General features: G+C 28.6%; 1 protein-coding gene across 2 annotated transcripts in view; it reads right to left on the bottom strand.

Moving 5' to 3' along the window:
* LOC100199199 (RAS guanyl-releasing protein 2-A) overlaps positions 1–12,588 on the bottom strand; it is a 38,400-nt gene extending 25,812 nt beyond the window's left edge. For both annotated transcript variants that reach the window (XM_065799513.1, XM_065799514.1), the window contains exons 1-2: positions 12,440–12,588; positions 2,851–2,959 (exon numbers count right to left, since the gene is read on the bottom strand). In XM_065799513.1, the coding sequence (XP_065655585.1) occupies positions 2,851–2,959; positions 12,440–12,530 (200 nt within the window). In that variant the 5' untranslated portion in view covers positions 12,531–12,588. The remainder of the gene's footprint in view (positions 1–2,850; positions 2,960–12,439) is intronic.
* Positions 12,589–17,736: the final 5,148 nt, after the last annotated feature.

Genomic DNA, 17,736 nt, shown 5'->3' with positions numbered 1-17,736 from the left:
GAAACTAAAAAACTTTTGGAACTAGATATAATTGAACCCAGTAACTCTCCTTGGCAATCACAAATAGTTGTTACCAGGAATAAGAGACATAAGAAAGCATAGGTCATTGATTACTCAAAAACAATAAATCGTTTTACACTACTTGATGCTTATCCTTTACCTAACATCAATAAATAAGTTAACTCTGTTGCAAAATATTCATTATTTAGCACATTTGATTTAAAAAGTGCTTATCACCAAATACCTCTCCTAGAAAGTGACAAGTATTTACTGCCTTTGAGTCCAATGGACATCTTTTCCAATTTAAAGGAATTCCTTTTGGCCTCACTAATGCTGCTGCACAATTTCAAAGAATCATGGATAAGTTTATTCAAGAAAACAAATTAGAAGACGCCTTTGTATATCTAGATAACTTGCTTGTATGTGGTACATCTAAAAATAAACATCATTTCAATTTAGAAAATTTTTTTTGCAGCTTCTAAGAAAGCAATGTTTACGTTCAATGAAGAAAAGTCTATATTGTCTACTTCGTGAATAACCTTCCTAGGTTTTATTATAAAAAGTGGCTCTTTTTCCCCTAATCCAGATCGCTTAAAGCCATTAATTGAAATGCCTGCTCCCACTTATAGTGCTTCTCTCCGTCGAGTCCTTGGTATGTTCTCATAATACTCCCAATATATCAAACATTTTTCTGACAATATTCATCCTATTTCTCTAATGTCTACCTTTCCACTGTCATCTGAAGCTATTGAATGTTTCAATGAAATGAAAGAATTAATCTCTCATTCAGCTCTACAAGCTATTGATGAAAGTATACCATTTGAGGTGAAAACAGATGCCTCCAATTTTGCCATAGCTGCTTCCCTTAATCAGGCTGGAAGACCAGTTGCATTTTTTTCTCGCAAACTTTCGCCTACTAAAAAAAACATTCTTCTGTTGAGAAGGAAGCTTATGCTATTGTCAAATAATACATGGAAACACTACCTTGTTGGTCAGCATTTTACTATAGTCACCGACCAGCACTCTGTCACTTTTATGTTTGACAATAGCAAGAGTGGAAAAATTAAGAATGACAAGATTCTGAAATAGAAGATAGAACTTTCTTCGCACAGCTATGATATAGTATATTGCCCTGGACGTAACAATTTTGTTGCTGATGCCCTCTCTAGATCTTGCTGCTCTATGACTATAAAAGGACCCTCTCTTAAGGAACTACATGAATATCTTTGCCACCCTGGAATCACCAGAATGTATCATTTTATAAAATCGAAAAAGCTGCCTTTTTCAATTAATGATGTAAAAAAAATCATTTCTTTGTGTCAAACTTGTGCTGAATTAAAACCTAAATACTATGCAAGCAATTTTAAACACACACCTTAATAAAATCTACTCAACCTTTTGAGCAACTAAGCATGGATTTTAAAGGACCTATTCCGTCTTCATCTAGCAACAAATATTTTTTAACAGTTGCTGATGAGTTTTCAAGATTTCACTTTGTATTTCCTTGTCATGATATCTCTACTTCAACCGTAATTAAATGTTTAGCTCAACTTTCACTTTATTTGGTATGCAAGCTTATATACATTCAGATTAAGGCACTTGCTTCATGTCTACAGAGCTCCACAATTTTCTTAATTCTTGAGGTGTCAACCTGAGTAGAAGCCTGAGGATAATAAGGAGTAGCCTTATAATCCTCAGGGCAATGGTCAGTGTGAAAGATACAATGGCATAATATGGAAAGGAATTTTGCTTGCTCTTAAATCAAAAAATTTACCTACCATGAACTGGGAACATGTTTTACCTGGTGTCCTTCAATCAATGCGTTCCTTACTTTGCACTTCTACTAATGCTACACCTCCCAAACGATTATTCGGATTCAGTCGACGTTCTTCTAATGGACACTCTGTTCTTAATGCTCAACTAATTCGGGTCCTGTATTGCTTAAAAGGCATGTTCGACACATCAAATATGAACCTCTGGTTGAAGAGATTGAACTTTTAGAGGCTAATAGTAAATATTATCATGTAAGAATGTTTGATGGACATAAGACCACTGTTCCTACAAGACATCTTGCACCAATGGCTGATATAATTAGTGATAATGACAGAAATAATAACTACAAAGATAACTCCAATGAATCTGATACAATCCCTTCACCTGAGCCTCTCCATCTGAAAAGATCTCAAAACTTTTCTACTCTCTTTCCAACAAATCCTAATGGAATTTCTATTGAAGAATCAGACTCTCGTTGTTCAGAAAGATCCCGGAATCCTCTTAAATATTTAAATGACTATATTTGAACAATTTGAACTTATTTACTTATTTTGTTTATTTAGTAGAATTTGCTGATTATTATAATTATTATTACCCTTGTTGAGTTTAATTATGTGTATACTAAAACTAACCTGTTTGAATAATTTAGTTTACATATTATTATATGAAGAATAAAGCCTTCTATGTTGGCTAAGGATTAATTATAGACTATTAATTTCACTACACTACATGTGGTCAGCAATAGCGTTTGATCGCACACCATTCCTGTCCAAGACTGAATTTACAGTCTACAGTCTTATCTTAAGTCTACTGTTTTAAATCTTTTAAGTCTACTATCAACCACTTTCTAGCTCATTAACTCTTTTCTTTGTTTTTTACTAAAACTTATTTAGTGGTTGCTTGAAGCCTTGTTAGGAATGAATTTGTCTCTCTTTCTCTTATAATACTTTCACTCTCTCTTATAATATTTTCTTGTACCAACACAAAAAGGAGCAACATTCTGCACATGTTACAGCTTTCCAACTTTAAAAAATATATATAACTAATTAATAAAACTTATTTTCAAAAAAAGTATACCTATCAATAAAATTGGTGAGAAGATCTTCCGAAGTTATGTACCAATGATAAGTGATAAAAAATACTTCTACAAACTTTGCATCATTTGAATTAACTAAAGACTGTTGCTCTTAAAAAAGTAAAAAAATAGAAACAATTACAAAAAAATCTCACTGGTACTGGCATTAACAACAATTATATTTAATCCTGTGAAAAGCATACACAAATAAAAAAAGGTTTTAATTCTTATTTTTAGGTAAAACTCTTGAAACTTTTTTTTATTCTAAAAAATAAAAACAAGTTTTAGAATAAGCTAGTTATTTACTAATTTTTTAAAATAAAATTAGAAAACTGTCTCTCTTTCATATACTTTCTGCAATCTTTGACAAAATGAAATCTTAGGTAATCAGTTTTTACATATCTGAGGCATCAAACACAATAATCAGAATTGAAGCAGAGAAACATGCAAAAGAGAAAAGTGCAAAAAATTTACCAGGCACTTGCTTCTATTACAACTTTACTCCTATAAGTACATTTAATATTTTCAATAATTAGACTTTTTTTTTTTTAGATTTATATAATCTTATGTAGTTTTTTTATTACCTATCCAGAGCCGTACCAAAGGCAGGGCCGGCCGGGCCGCAGCCTGAGGCGCCAAAATTGGGAGGGCGCAAACTTTAATAAATTAAAAAAACAATAATCAGTTTATGAAACTAATTTTTACGGCGTCGCTGCTGTTGATAAGAAAATTAATTAAAATTCGGCCTCTTGACACAAACTCTTAAATATTAAAGCTCATATACTGAATAAAAAAGCGCCCTATAACACTAATATACCTTTGATAACTTTTGAGCATTATAATTCTATTATGAGTCGAACCCAAAAGTTATCTGGTGCTGAATTTAAGAAGAAAAGAAAACAGCGCCAAGAAAGTGACGAGAAACTACAAAAATGTTTCAAAAAGTGGTTGGTAACAAACTCAGTGGAGAAACAAATTATTTCAGAGGATATTTGTATTGAAATTAATGACAATTCAACAGATCCTATAATTGACTTTAACTGAGTTCAGATCATCATTTGGAATTAATTGAAGAGGAGATTTTCATCAGCCAAAGTCAAGAAGAATTTTGCACAACTGATTCAGAACCAACCAGGGAAGATGAAAATGCCTAGCTTTCAGGCCCAGCTGAAATGGACGAGGATGAACTTCATTCAGAAATCTCAGAATTCCAGTGGCCTCGGAAGAAAATTTTCAACATAGGGATCCAGCAACATGACCTAAAATAACGGACAAAACAAGATGCTTTTTGATTGAGCATAGGCCAGAGCAAGACAGAAGAGAATTTTTCCCAAACACGCTGTGTGATTTTGACAACAGAATGCGACACTTCAGCTCAAAATGGTATGAAAAAATTCATCCCAATGGTAAAAAATTTGTTCGCACTTGGCTGCAGTACAGCAATAAATAAGATTTTTTATTTTGTTTTTGCTGTTTGTTATTTTTAACAACAAAAACCAACAATTTCTCAGAAATTTCTAAAGGGTTTTGTGACTAGAAAAAACTAAACCCAAGAATTCCTGAGCATGAAAACAACAATGAACACCAAAGATGCTATTCGGATTGGAAAACTCTTGAAAAAAAGCTCAAGGAAGGAAAGACCCTGAATTCTGATCTGAAGAGAGTTATTAGTGGAGAGATGAAAAAGCGGAGAGATATCTTAAAAGTGATTGTAGATGCAATTTTGTTCTGTGCCAAGAACAATCTTGCCCTTCGGGGAACAACAGAAGACATCAGTCAACAAAACAGTGGCATTTTTCTGAGCTTAATTGAGTTGATTAGCCATTATTATCTTTTAGTGGCTGAACACATTGCGTCCGTTAAAGCAAAAAAAACCACAACATCATACTTTTCTCCTTGAATTCAAAATGAACTGATTGAGTTACTTGGGCAGAAAGCCAGGAAAGAAATTTTGTCAAACATCAAAGAAGCTAAATACTACTCTGTTCTGTTTGACTGCACTCCAGATACCTCCCACAAAGAGCAGATGACTCAGATCATCAGGTATGTCCGCATCAGTGATGAAACCTGCACAATTAAGGAAAGCTTTGCGGACTTCATTGAATCTCACCAAAAAACCGAAAAAGGTCTTGCAACAGAGATAAGTGAAAAATTGGAGAAGGATGGTCTAAGCATTTCCGATTGCCGGAGCCAAGGCTATGACAATGGAGTCAATATGTCTGGAAAATACAATGGCGTCAAAACTCACATCTATTCTCTTAATGAGTCAGCAAGATTTGTTACATGCGCAGCTCACACTTTAAATCTTGTTGGTGTTCATGCTGCTGAGGTTTCCCCACTCATGATTACGTTTTTTGGAGGTTCAAGCCATCTTTAACTTTTTTTCAAGCTTCAGGTCAAGATGGGAAAAACTGATGAAAACGTTGACCATCTCATTAAAGGGAAATAGCGACACAAGATGGTCTACCAAAAAAGAAGCAATTACACCATTGCACAGACAAATCAAAGATGTTCTTCAAGTTTTGGAATCCATTATCCACAATCCCATGACAAATGCTGTCACAGTTAGCAGTGCAAAAGAACTTCTCATTCATATTGATTTCAGTTTTTTGTGTTTGTTGGATTTCTGGTGTCAAATTCTTTCTCTAATTGACCGGGAAAACAAACTGCTTCAGTCAAAAACCATTTCAATTGACATTGCCGTAAAAAAAATGAAATGGTTGAAGGCTTTCATTCATAATTTTTGAGATGTTGGGGTGGACGATATTATCAAAGATGCCACAGAAAAAACTAACCAGAGCGGAATTGATGGTGGCTTTCCAATTAAGAGGAAGCGCAAAGTGAAGCGAGTAGCACTTTATGAAGCTGAAGATGACTCTCACCTTCTCACAGCAGAAACAGAATTTGGATCTCAGTGCAACCTTGTGTTTGACAGCATTATTACACAAATAGAGTGGCGGTTTGAGGCTGATGTCTGCTGTATCCTCTGATTTTGGCTCCCTCAGTGGGCATTCACTCTCTAAAAGTTCAGTGGATGAACTCAAGAAAAAAGCTGGAAATTTATCTCAAATTGACAAGGCAGATTTAGATTCTTCCGATTTCCAGTCAGAAATGGCAAGCTTTAAATATCAAGCTGCCGCAATGATGGCCAACTTTGAAAAATCTAGCCCGATCGACATTTTGCAGCTCATTCATAAATATTCTTTGACCGATGCTTATCTCAACACAACAATTGCTATTCGCATCTTCCTCACCATACCAGTCACAGTTGCTACGTGTGAGAGAAGTTTCAGTAAACTTAAGCTCATAAAACACTCTATGAGGTCAACAATTGGCCAAGAACGTTTGTCTAGTTTGACTATAATTTCAATTGAAAATGAAGTGGCAAACAACATTGATTTTGATGATGTCATTAGTGAATTTGCCTCAAGAAAAGCCAGAAAAGTGGCATTGAACTAAAGTTTGTGCAACCTTAATGACAAATTTTACTTATAACTTAATGTGATAAATTTTGTGATCAATAAATCATTTTTTTCGTTTAATTTTCTTCTTTTTTTTTTTTAAGGAGGGGGAGGGGGAAGGGAGGGGAAGAGGGGGCGCAATTTTATTTTCTTGCCCGAAGCGCAAAATTGGCTCGGTACGGCCCTGTACCTATCTAATAAAAAAGTAAACATAAAAAAAGAATTGAAAAATCAAAAAGTTGTTTAATTTTTATTGATTAGTTGACCCGGTTTTACTCTATATCTATGATTAGCAAGGTCATTGTAATAACTAGAATGATAGCTTCGTATCAACTTCTAAGAATATTTTGAAAGGTCATCTCTGATATATGGAGGGCACCAAAAATGCCAGCATTTTTAAATAACCCTATTTTTCAATCATCAACCGTTGAATGCGTTACTAGAAACCAGTGCCCCTCTAATCTGCCAACTGGCCTATGTAAAGGGTGCAACTAATTATAAGTCATTTCTTAATAAAAAGAAAGATATGGTTGGTTGTCCTCTCCTTGATCTGGTCTTTACAGTAGACAGGGGCACAAATAAAAGGGGCTGTAACTTTTTAGAGACCTTCATTATTGTTCAAATAAAGGTCTCTAAATTAATTTAGAAATTTAGATACTTAATACCTAAATTAATTTTAAAATGAAACCATAATTTCTTTAAATTCTATTTTATTATAGGTAATCAGTGGTCTATATGTGGTCTGTCCCCCCCCCCCACTCACTAAGGTGAGGAGGAGGGGCGGGAGGGGGTTTAGGGTGGCACTAATCAAAGGGGAGGGGGGCAACCAACTTATAAGATACAAGCATTCATTTTCTATCATGAAACATACATAAATCATTTTCTAATGAATATACAGTTAAGGCCATTAGACCTTTATTGCATTTTTTTATGCTTTTACCATAAGATTTTGATAGTGAATATCAAAAATGTGTGCCAGATTTTGCAGCAAATACACAATGTAATGGTCTTAAATGAGAATTAACAAAAGTTAATTATATTACTAAAAGTTGGTTGCCCTGTTCCCCTTTAATTAGTCCCACCCCAAACCCCCTCCTGCCCCTCCTCCTCACCTTAGTGAGTGGGGGGGGGGGGGCCAGACCACATATAGACCACTGATTACCTATAATAAAATAGAATTTAAAGAAATTATGGTTTCATTTTGAAATTAATTTAGATATTAAGTATCTAACTTTTTAAATTAATTTAGAGACCTTTATTTGAACAATAATGAAGGTCTCTAAAAAGTTACAGCCCCCTTTATTTGTGCCCCTGCCTACTATAAAGACCAGATCAAGGAGAGGACAACCAACCATATCTTTCTTTTTATTAAGAAATGACTTATAATTAGTTGCACCCTTTACATAGGCCAGTTGGCAGATTAGAGGGGCACTGGTTTCTAGTAATGCATTCAACGGTTGATGATTGAAAAATAGGGTTATTTAAAAATGCTGGCATTTTTGGTGTAGATTTTTGGCTGGCATTTTTGGTGTGGATTTGACAAGTTTATGTTTGCATTTTCAGATAGTTGGATCTAATGGTGTTATATGCTGTTAATCTTAGATCAAAACGAAGTGTTAGAAAAATTCACAAGCATCTCAAAATGGCTGTAAATTGGACTTCTTAGGCGAGTGGACATTTTGCTTTTAGATATATTTAAGTTCTAAACTGCAACAAGCTGCCTATATTTTGCCTATTTATTGCAGACAGTAGTAGCTAATCAGAAAACTTATCTGTAAAAACTTGTGGGTGAATAGAATAATGCTACAGTTAGTTTCATTTTGGCATATTTTAGCAATTTTATGATTTTTTTCCAAAGTTGAGGAGGTCATAATTTTTTTCTTATTTAACACAAGTTAATAAAAACCACTTTTTTAAAGAGAGAACTATCCAGAAAATAATTCTAGAAAAAATGAGACACTTGTTGAAAGTGAGAAAAAAGTTATACAACTCTAAAGTAGTCTGTTTTGACCATTTGTAAATTGAGGGGGGTCACTGTGTCATGTTTCTATAGCTATAATTTCTGAACCGCTGTACTTGGAAGTCTGAAATTTCAAATTTAACCTATCTACATAATGCACATAACAATATGAAAAATCAGGAGAATCAGAGATGGTGACCCACAGGCGATTGGTTGAAATATAATGACTTATATTGATTTTGTTACCCTTATATTGATTTTGTTTACAAGCAAATTTGTTTATTTTTAGGAAGATGTTTATAAGCTTTAATTAAACAGCTGAATGTACTTATACTTTATACCATAATGTTGTTTTTAGAATAATTTTATTTTGTGTTGTTCTATTGTTATACTTTTTAAGTAACCAATTTAAGCATTGTTATCTATATGTATTCAAATACTACCTTCTATATTTCTATATGATTGTTGTTTAGATATCTAAATTACTAATTAACTAATAAAGTTAGAGAGTAAAAGTAAACTGCTTAATACCATTTTTTATTTTAATTGAAATAAAAAGTGTTCCTCTAAAATTTTATTTCTTTTTTAAAAGTTTTCTTTTTATAGTTAAAAAAACTAAAAAATGTATATCATTTTAACTCAGCTTTTTTATTTAAACTGAGAACTGTCCAAGTATTTGTTTACCAGTTCAAAAATTTTAATAATTATTTAATCCAAAGGTACCAGCATCACCCTTTTCCTATCCATCAGCATCTGCATCACCATTGGTCACAAAAGTGCACTAATTAATTGTTTATATGGCATCTGTGGATCTCATTATAGAAAAAATACAAGGTATCATAATATACTCCATAAACAAAACCCATCTATATTATTTCTACTGTTTATCAAATCTGACGCATTTAGCACATTTTTCCTAAAAGGTTTCTGTAACTAGAGTGACTAGTCAAAATATTTATTTTTCCAAAAAGGTTTCTGCAACTATAGTGCTTAGTCAATATATATATTTTTCCTAAAAGGTTGACTATTCTGCAACTATAGTGACTAGTCAATATATATACCTCTTGATATTTTTTTAGTCAGGCAATACTTTGATGATTTTTAATAAAACAGGAAAGATTTTTGTTAGTGTATTTGAATAAACAAAATGAATAAACTCGTCTGTCAACAGCTTTTCAAATTTAAAGTTTTAGTTGATTAAGTCTAAATTTTTTACTTTAACACCAAGACAAAGAACAAGAGTTTCAATATGACTTAACAATTTTGATAAAGAAATATTTAAAAAAGATCCTTCATATTGAAGGTACAAAAGATGATTTATTGGTAACATCCAACCAAAAATTCCTATACAATAGTCTAGCAACTGATCATTTTATAAGATACTTATTATTATACTAGTATACCAGTGCAAGCAATGGGTTTGTGGTGTAGAAAAGCTTGGATAGGAATGGCGTACAATCACGCGATATATTTGACCCTGTATGTAACTTTTTTTTTACAACTTGACTACGGTTTGTTAGATCTTTTGACAATTTAAACATTTAGGAAATCTGTAAAACTACGTGGTAATATTGTGAATTAATAATATTGTGAATCTTTTTTTGAAATTTTATACCACGCAAACACTTTTAAATAAAGTAACAAATTACTTTAAATGATTGTGTAAGATAAACACATTTTATATAAATTACCAAAGAATATTACAGGCCTTGCTAAGAAGTGTTATGCAATAAGAATTTTATGTACCAAATGGCAATTTCACCTTCACATTAAATCATTTACATTACACCAAAACTTTTTTCAATTAGATCATTTAAAAAGTCTTTTAAAATAGTTTACACAGAAAACATTAAAAAGTAATTAATTGTTGTAAAAAATATTTTAACCACAATTGTGAAAAAGTTTTTTTTAGATAAATAAACATTAGAATAAATAAAAATACGTTAAATAAATTTTTTTCTACTTTTCATTTTTAGAATTTTTTTAATTTAACTTTATTTTATTATATTTAAATTAAATTTATTTTTAATATTTACAAATTTAAATTTATTTTATTCAAAATAATTTAAATTCAAAAAAAAATTAAAATGCTCCGTTTTATAACTTTTTTAACTTTTCAAATTTCCAAGCAGGTTAACAAAAACTCTTTTTATCAAATTTAATTTTAGTTAGGGGTCTTCCATAAATTACATAACGCTCTAGAGAAGAGGGGGCAAGGGATGGTCGTTTTGTAACAACTTATAAGGAACAGTGTTACAATGTTGTGACAAAAGGGGATGGGGGTCAAAAACAATCGAAAATTGAGCCCCTTACTTTGTCATGTTTGTTTTACATTCAACAACTTTCTTGATTTATAGTTTTTTTAGTAAACTTTATATAACAAATTATGAAAAGATGATTTTTTTTGTTTTAAAATTGCTTTTTAATAAAAGTTTTTTCATTATCAATAAGTTTTTTATATTGATCTTAGAATGAACATCAATTAGAAATGATTGACTAGTTTATGAGTAATAGACGAAGATTTTGTTAAAGCCAAAATGTTAAAAAAAAAATGTTTAAAAAAAAAATTGTTGATAGTTTTTTTGTTTTTTTGACTGTTAAGGAATTCACTCTTAAATAATAGCTCCCTCATTAAAAAAAAAATACAACTAAATTGTGAGAAAGCAAACATAAAGCAATAATGTGATATGTTATAAATGTTTTAAGAAATAAATAGTATAAGTTTAAATAAGTATAAGTCTTTTAAAATGAGGAAATCTTTTTTTTTTAAACAACATTTAAATTTCATTCATAATTTTTTTAATAACAATATTGTTTAATTTAAAAATATTTTATACAGATAAAGACTTTAAATAATTTTTAACGTGGTTTCAAATTAAAGTTCATTACAATAAGGTATTTTAAAATACACAACTGACGTAATTTAACTTTTAACGATATAAATATGGATATTGAGTGAAGTTACATTTACTTGCATTTAGCTTTCTGTTATGCAACAAAATCTCTTATCAAGGCCTGATATTATATACAAATTTTTTTGAAAGCTCATAGTTCCTGCCTAAACCCATGTAGTACATTTCATATGTGGACTTCTAAAGTATTCATTGATATAAAAAAAATTAATATTCTATGTCATCTCTGGTACTATAACTAGCAAGCAGGTCACTGTATAATCTTTGATATTGTAAAAGGCATTTATTTCTCTAAACCAAACTCTGCTTACTCTGCTTTTGAACTTTCTGTCAGAAACAACAGAAAAACAGTAATAATTATCAATAATAATATCAAAATCCATGATGTTAAAGCAGGAACATTTTGAAACCACTATCAATTTGTGTAATATAACATAAGGAGCTGTTAAAGAATTTAAACCTTTTTAAAAAGATTTTAACTATTTAACAGTTAAAATATAAAAAATTTTAATTTTAAGTAAAATGTTTTTTTGTTTTTTTGTTCTTCACACTTTTATGAAAAAATGAAAAAAATTTATTAATTCTTTAAAACTTAATACTTAAAAACCTTTATTGTAACAACCAGGGGCTATTCTAGACCCTATTCAACAGCGTTGAACATATTTAGGCAATATTTGGGTGCCACCCAGATTCAGAAATTGAGGACCCTTTTTTTTTTTAATACTGCAAATATTGTTTCTTTTATGAAAAAATGCCTAAAAATGGCAATGTTTCCTAATTTCCATACAGCAGGCACAGGAACAGAGGGTACCACTGAAAAAATTATTTTCTAGAATAGCCTCTGATAACCATGAAAAAGTTTTTTTTAATAAACTAAATAAAAAATATTCTTAAGAAATTTAAAAAAGATAACAAGGTTCCTGATTTGGATTTATAAGGTTGAGAGAGAAAAGCATAAAAACGATTAGGAAGAAAAAAAAGAAAAGTGAACTTCTTAATTGCAGTGGTTTCCTGTAACTTTGGGTCATAAAATTAAATAAAGTAAAAAATAAATAAACAAACCATGAACAATAACCTTTATTTATATTTAATTTTTTGTTGTTGTTGATGTTTGCCAATTATATCTGAATAAACTATTATTAAAAGACTTGCCCATATAAGATTTAAAATTAATAAATTTTTTGATCTTCTCAAAATATTTGCTTAAAGTATCATCTATTTGTCTTAACAGATTGTGAACAAAGGAAATAAAACTTACCAAAACACTTTAAACAATGGTTTATGAGTTGCTCCACAGAAGCTGCTTTTATTTGTTCGCCATCTTCTTCAAAGATTAAACTTTCATCCATTTAATATTTTTTCATATACTTTAAAAAAAAAAAATTTTTTTCATTCTAGACTATTAAAACTAATGAATATACAGTTATGTTAAAAAGATCCAACCAATTATAATTATTATAAATACTTAAATATAAAAATAAGCCGCCAATGGATGGTTATAAACAGCTAAAACAAATCTTATATGCTCTACATACATTAAAATCATGTGTAATTAATTTAAACAATTTAAACATCTGAAAAAAGGATTGATGCATGCCTAAATAAATGATTGCCACATGTTTGAAGATGCCAAAGACAACTGTTCACAATATCATTCAGCAAATCAAGTCAACAGATCAATCAAGAAAAATTATGCAGAACACCAACTTTAAAAACCAACAACACGATATGCCATTTGGTTGTGAAGGATATACAGATTTCAAGCTCACTAACTCTTACTCAACTGCCTCCTAGTGTAAATGTTAGAGCTTGCACAGCTCAAAGACACACATATGCATATATATATATATATATATATATATATATATATATATATATATATATATATATATATATATATATATATATATATAAGGTAAACAATTGCCATGGGCTCGACTCAGGAAGTATCGTTTACCTTGGTATAATGGCGGCAGCATTTTAACAATTAAATTAAAGTTTTGAATTTTTAATAAACTATTTTCTTATAACTTCTTGAATGAAAATAAATGAAAAATGTTTTTTATTACATAAAATAATATTTGGTATTAGAAATGAAGTTTTTTTACTAGCCTTCCTTTCTAAAAGTTCTTTAATAACTTCTTTTACCAAACCTTCATTACTTAATGACTATAAAAATAAAACTTTTTAAAAAAATCTCTGAAATATAACCTCAACACTTTTTTGCCAAAGCAATTTATCAAAATACTACAAAGCTTTCACCATATGCCAAGTGACAAGTTTAATCGTGCACGCTGTTTATGTGTATATATATATATATATATATATATATATATATATATATATATATATATATATATATATATATATATATATATATATATATATATATATATATATGTATAAAGATATACAAATTATCTTTTTAAAGTAAACTTAAAAGATATTTGTTATATACTGTGAAGTATTTCAAAATATTTATATTGTAACATTTGTTTTATTTTAACATTTTAGTTAATATTAATAATATTGAAACAATTTTTTATAATATAACAACTCAAATTATAATGTAAAAATTCAAATAATCTTGGTCTTCAAAGTCATTTTTCATCTGTAAAATCTTATCTCTTGCAAAATACTTTGTGAGACTAATTTAAATCTAACTAATAGTGCTACTGTATTTTGATCTTAGTTTTGATGTTTATTTTGATCTATTATCTTCTGATTCACAAAGAATTTAATGATCACATGCTTAGACTGGGGATATAATAGTGATGTGCTGATGAAAAAGGCCAATTGTGACTAACAGGTTTTAAAGTATATATGTAGGGTAATAAAAATATATATATATATATCTACAATAAACCTTATTATTAGCAACAATCGGCTTTTTTCAATGGTACATTACTAGAATATACTAAAGTATCAATTCACTTATTTGTTGTGAAAACTTGAGTTCTCTGACTTTTCATTTAAGTGCTTTCATTTAACACCAATTCATTCAAGTATCTTTCCTTTTTTTCATTATACTAAATACCTAAACAATGCTACCAGTAAACTTGAACAAGCTAAAAAATTATACCTTTCTAATCTCTTATCTAAATTGTGCTTAATTTCTTTTGTTCAAAGTTGTTCAAACCATGGTATGATCTCACAAAAAATTTCTTTTATACTCACATTCACACTCTATTTTATTTAAACTGTTATTGTACACTTATTATTTTAAAATTATAAAAATTAAAAAAAAACTAGTGATATAAAGATTTAAAAGTTGTCAGTATTAAAATATTTTATAAGAAATGTTTTGAACTTAATTAGACTTAAACTTAGAGATTCCTCTAACTTTAATATTTAATTTCTTTTCTTTTTTTGAAGAAAAACATGCAAACACCTCCAAACTAAAAATAATTTTTTAAGAATATTCCAATTTATTCAATATAAGTTGAGTTATAAATTATATATTAGAATATAAGTATTTAAGCATTATTTATTATTCATCATTTTACAAAAATTAATTCATTCTTCAAAAAAATAATTTATTAGTAAAAAATATTTTCTAACTTATAACTGAAATTATATATAATACTATGAAAAAAAATAAAATATATACATAAATTATACATTTTATAGATACCAACAAAATAAAACTCTGAATTTTTTCTCATATTATTATTAACTAAAATGTTATTATAAAACAAATGTTAGAATATAAATATTTTGAAATACTTGACAATATAAAAGAAATATCTTTTTAGTTTACTTACTTAAAAAGATGCTTTGTATATGCGTTTTAAATATTTATGTAATTTTATATAAAAAGCACATATTTTATTTAAATAAAAACAAAAAAAACTTATTTTAATAAATTTATCTAATATATTTAGATACGTAATAATATTAAGTAATTATTAAGTAATTATCTAATAATTATTAATAATATCAAATGGAAATAGTATAATTAAATTAACTAAAAAATAGTGTAAGAAACATTGTACTCTATTTCAATTCAACTAAATCTTTTAAAGTTCATAGTTTTAATAAAATCTACTATTATTGTTGTTTATTTCATCTTAATAACACATGACATATATATTCACACATAAGGCACAATATTTGTATTATCAAGACTAAAAAAATCGCAAGCAAAACCGCACGGAAACAAACTTTAAATAGACTTTAAAAAGGCATTGTTTTTTGCTAATCTTTTTCAGACTAACATCACAATAGCTATTTTAAGTACATTTACTTTCGCTATAAAGCGAAAGTAAATATAACTTAATACGTATCGCGCTTACGTAAGCGGTGGCGGCTAAGGATCGTAGGCGAAGACAATTGGGGAAAAATAGCTCCCTCTTGAAAATATCAACAAAGTAATTGCATTAAGTAACTATAAGATTAATTTATAAGAATTTTTACCAGAATAATGTGGCTAAACTAAAATACTGAAATAAATATCATCAATTAGTTTAGGCTTGAATTTTAACTGCTGAACTTTAAATAACGATTGCATAAAGTTAAGTTCATATTGAATATTGGACATAAATTTTATAGTTATTAATAAAAAAAAATAGCTTGTTTAGTAGAAATTAATTTTTCACTTTAACCGATTTAGTCTTAATGTCGCATGATTTAGCAAAATTAAGACCTTTCATCTTTTTTTCTGCGTGTAATTTTAAATTAAAATTTTGTAGAAAATGATTGTTAAATCGAAATTGGAAAAAATATCTGAAATTACATTTTTGTTTCAATAATGCTTTTTTCGCTGCAAATTTTTTTATATTAATTTTTTTTTTTAGTGTTGTTTCTCAGAGTTTTGAATTAGTATGTATATTTTCGTAAAATATAAAGAGATTTATTAGCGACAAAAAATTGTAAAAGTACGCCGTAAACATATTGCATGTAATATGATATACTATATGTTGAACCTTTCATTTCTTATCATAGAAAATAACGTTTATATGTCTATTTACAGCCTACGTAAAATAAAAATATATATTAAACATATGAAAAAAAAAATTTCATAACTTAATAATGACGTACACTTAGTACCGTTGGCATATTTTGAAACCCTATACAGACTCAGAATAGGCAGAAATTCGCGCAATCTGATTCGCTGATTTTGAAAGAGAGGCTATTGCGTGTATGTTTAAATCAAAACAAATGTCAAAAAACGTATTAAATAATAAAAGTGAATTTGAGTAACTTCATATAAAACCAAATAATAATAGCAAAAAAAAGTTATGATTTTTCTATCCAATTTTGTGAAATATAGTACAAATACTTATACAAACCCTCACAACTCAAACATCCGTGTTTTTCAGAATTTTTTCTTAAAAATAAAGATTTGAAAAAATTAAGTTGTTTTTCTAATTGTTTTTATAATTCTAAGATATAAAAAAGACAACCATTGTAACAAACTATAAACCAGATGGTGAAACTTGACTATGCTGTGATTCTCATACGATAGATTTTTTAAAACAGTTTTAAAATTTACCTACTAATATTAATAGACTATTATTAACTTGGTATAATTTTTTTTCAAATTAAGTTCCCATTTATCCAATCATTTAGCAAAAAAAGTATTTTGAAAAAATAACCTAATTTCTTTTTAGAACTTTACACTTATTACTCCCATATATAAATTATATACAACACTAAAAAAGTTTGAGAATATTGCTTATTGGTTGTTATAGCTAGCCCAGATGATTTGCAACACTCTTAAATTAAAAGCAATTGTAAGCAAGAGCGAATTTAGATATCCTTTGGTAATGTATAGTAATAAAAGATCACAAAGCATTGCAGCATAATAAGCTATTAGAAAAAATCTATAACCTGATGTACACAAGTGTGTTTTGATATAGTAAACTGATTACCAAAAGCAATAAATCTCAACTTAACACACCTTTATGAAAAACTAAGTGTAAAAAGGCGGAAACAAGAAAGATTGCCAACATGCAAGTTCATGTTGTTGTTTATTTCAATTTCAAAACTCAATGCATGTTTGTTGGTAAATAGCTTTTAACCTGAACAAAATACTTGTTATTATATTCTATAATTAATATAAAATGTGTATCCTTTAATAGCAACTGATGGTAAATAATATTAAATAAAGCAGCAAACTTTGATAAATTTTATAAATTTATAATGCTAATAATTTATTTTACATTATATATTCCAGAAAAAAAAGAAAATATGTCTGCTCTAAAAAAATTAGAAAAAAAATCTGAAAATGTACTTCATATTTACAATTTTTATTCATAGTTTTATTATGTAATTTTTAATATAACCAATAAAAACAAGTGTTCTTTTTTTAAATTTCTGTTAATATCTCTTGTTTATTAATATAAAAACAGAGATGCGTTATGTTTTATTTTGATGTAATATTAATATCTTTTTTTTAAAACTTGCTACTTCAAATGTAAAAGCTAATTTTGATGAAGTTATTTTTATTACAAAAATTGCCATAATTCACCTTTATTTGGTTAAATTTTTTGACTTTAATACTCAGTACAGTTTTAATGTTCAGTGAAAAAACAAATATCACTTTTTTTGTTA

Source organism: Hydra vulgaris, chromosome 06, assembly GCF_038396675.1.
Source record: "Hydra vulgaris chromosome 06, alternate assembly HydraT2T_AEP".
Classification (NCBI taxonomy): Eukaryota; Metazoa; Cnidaria; class Hydrozoa; order Anthoathecata; family Hydridae; genus Hydra; species Hydra vulgaris.
The sequence above is the reverse complement of the archived record's forward strand: the minus strand, read 5'-3'. Positions and strand labels throughout refer to the sequence as shown.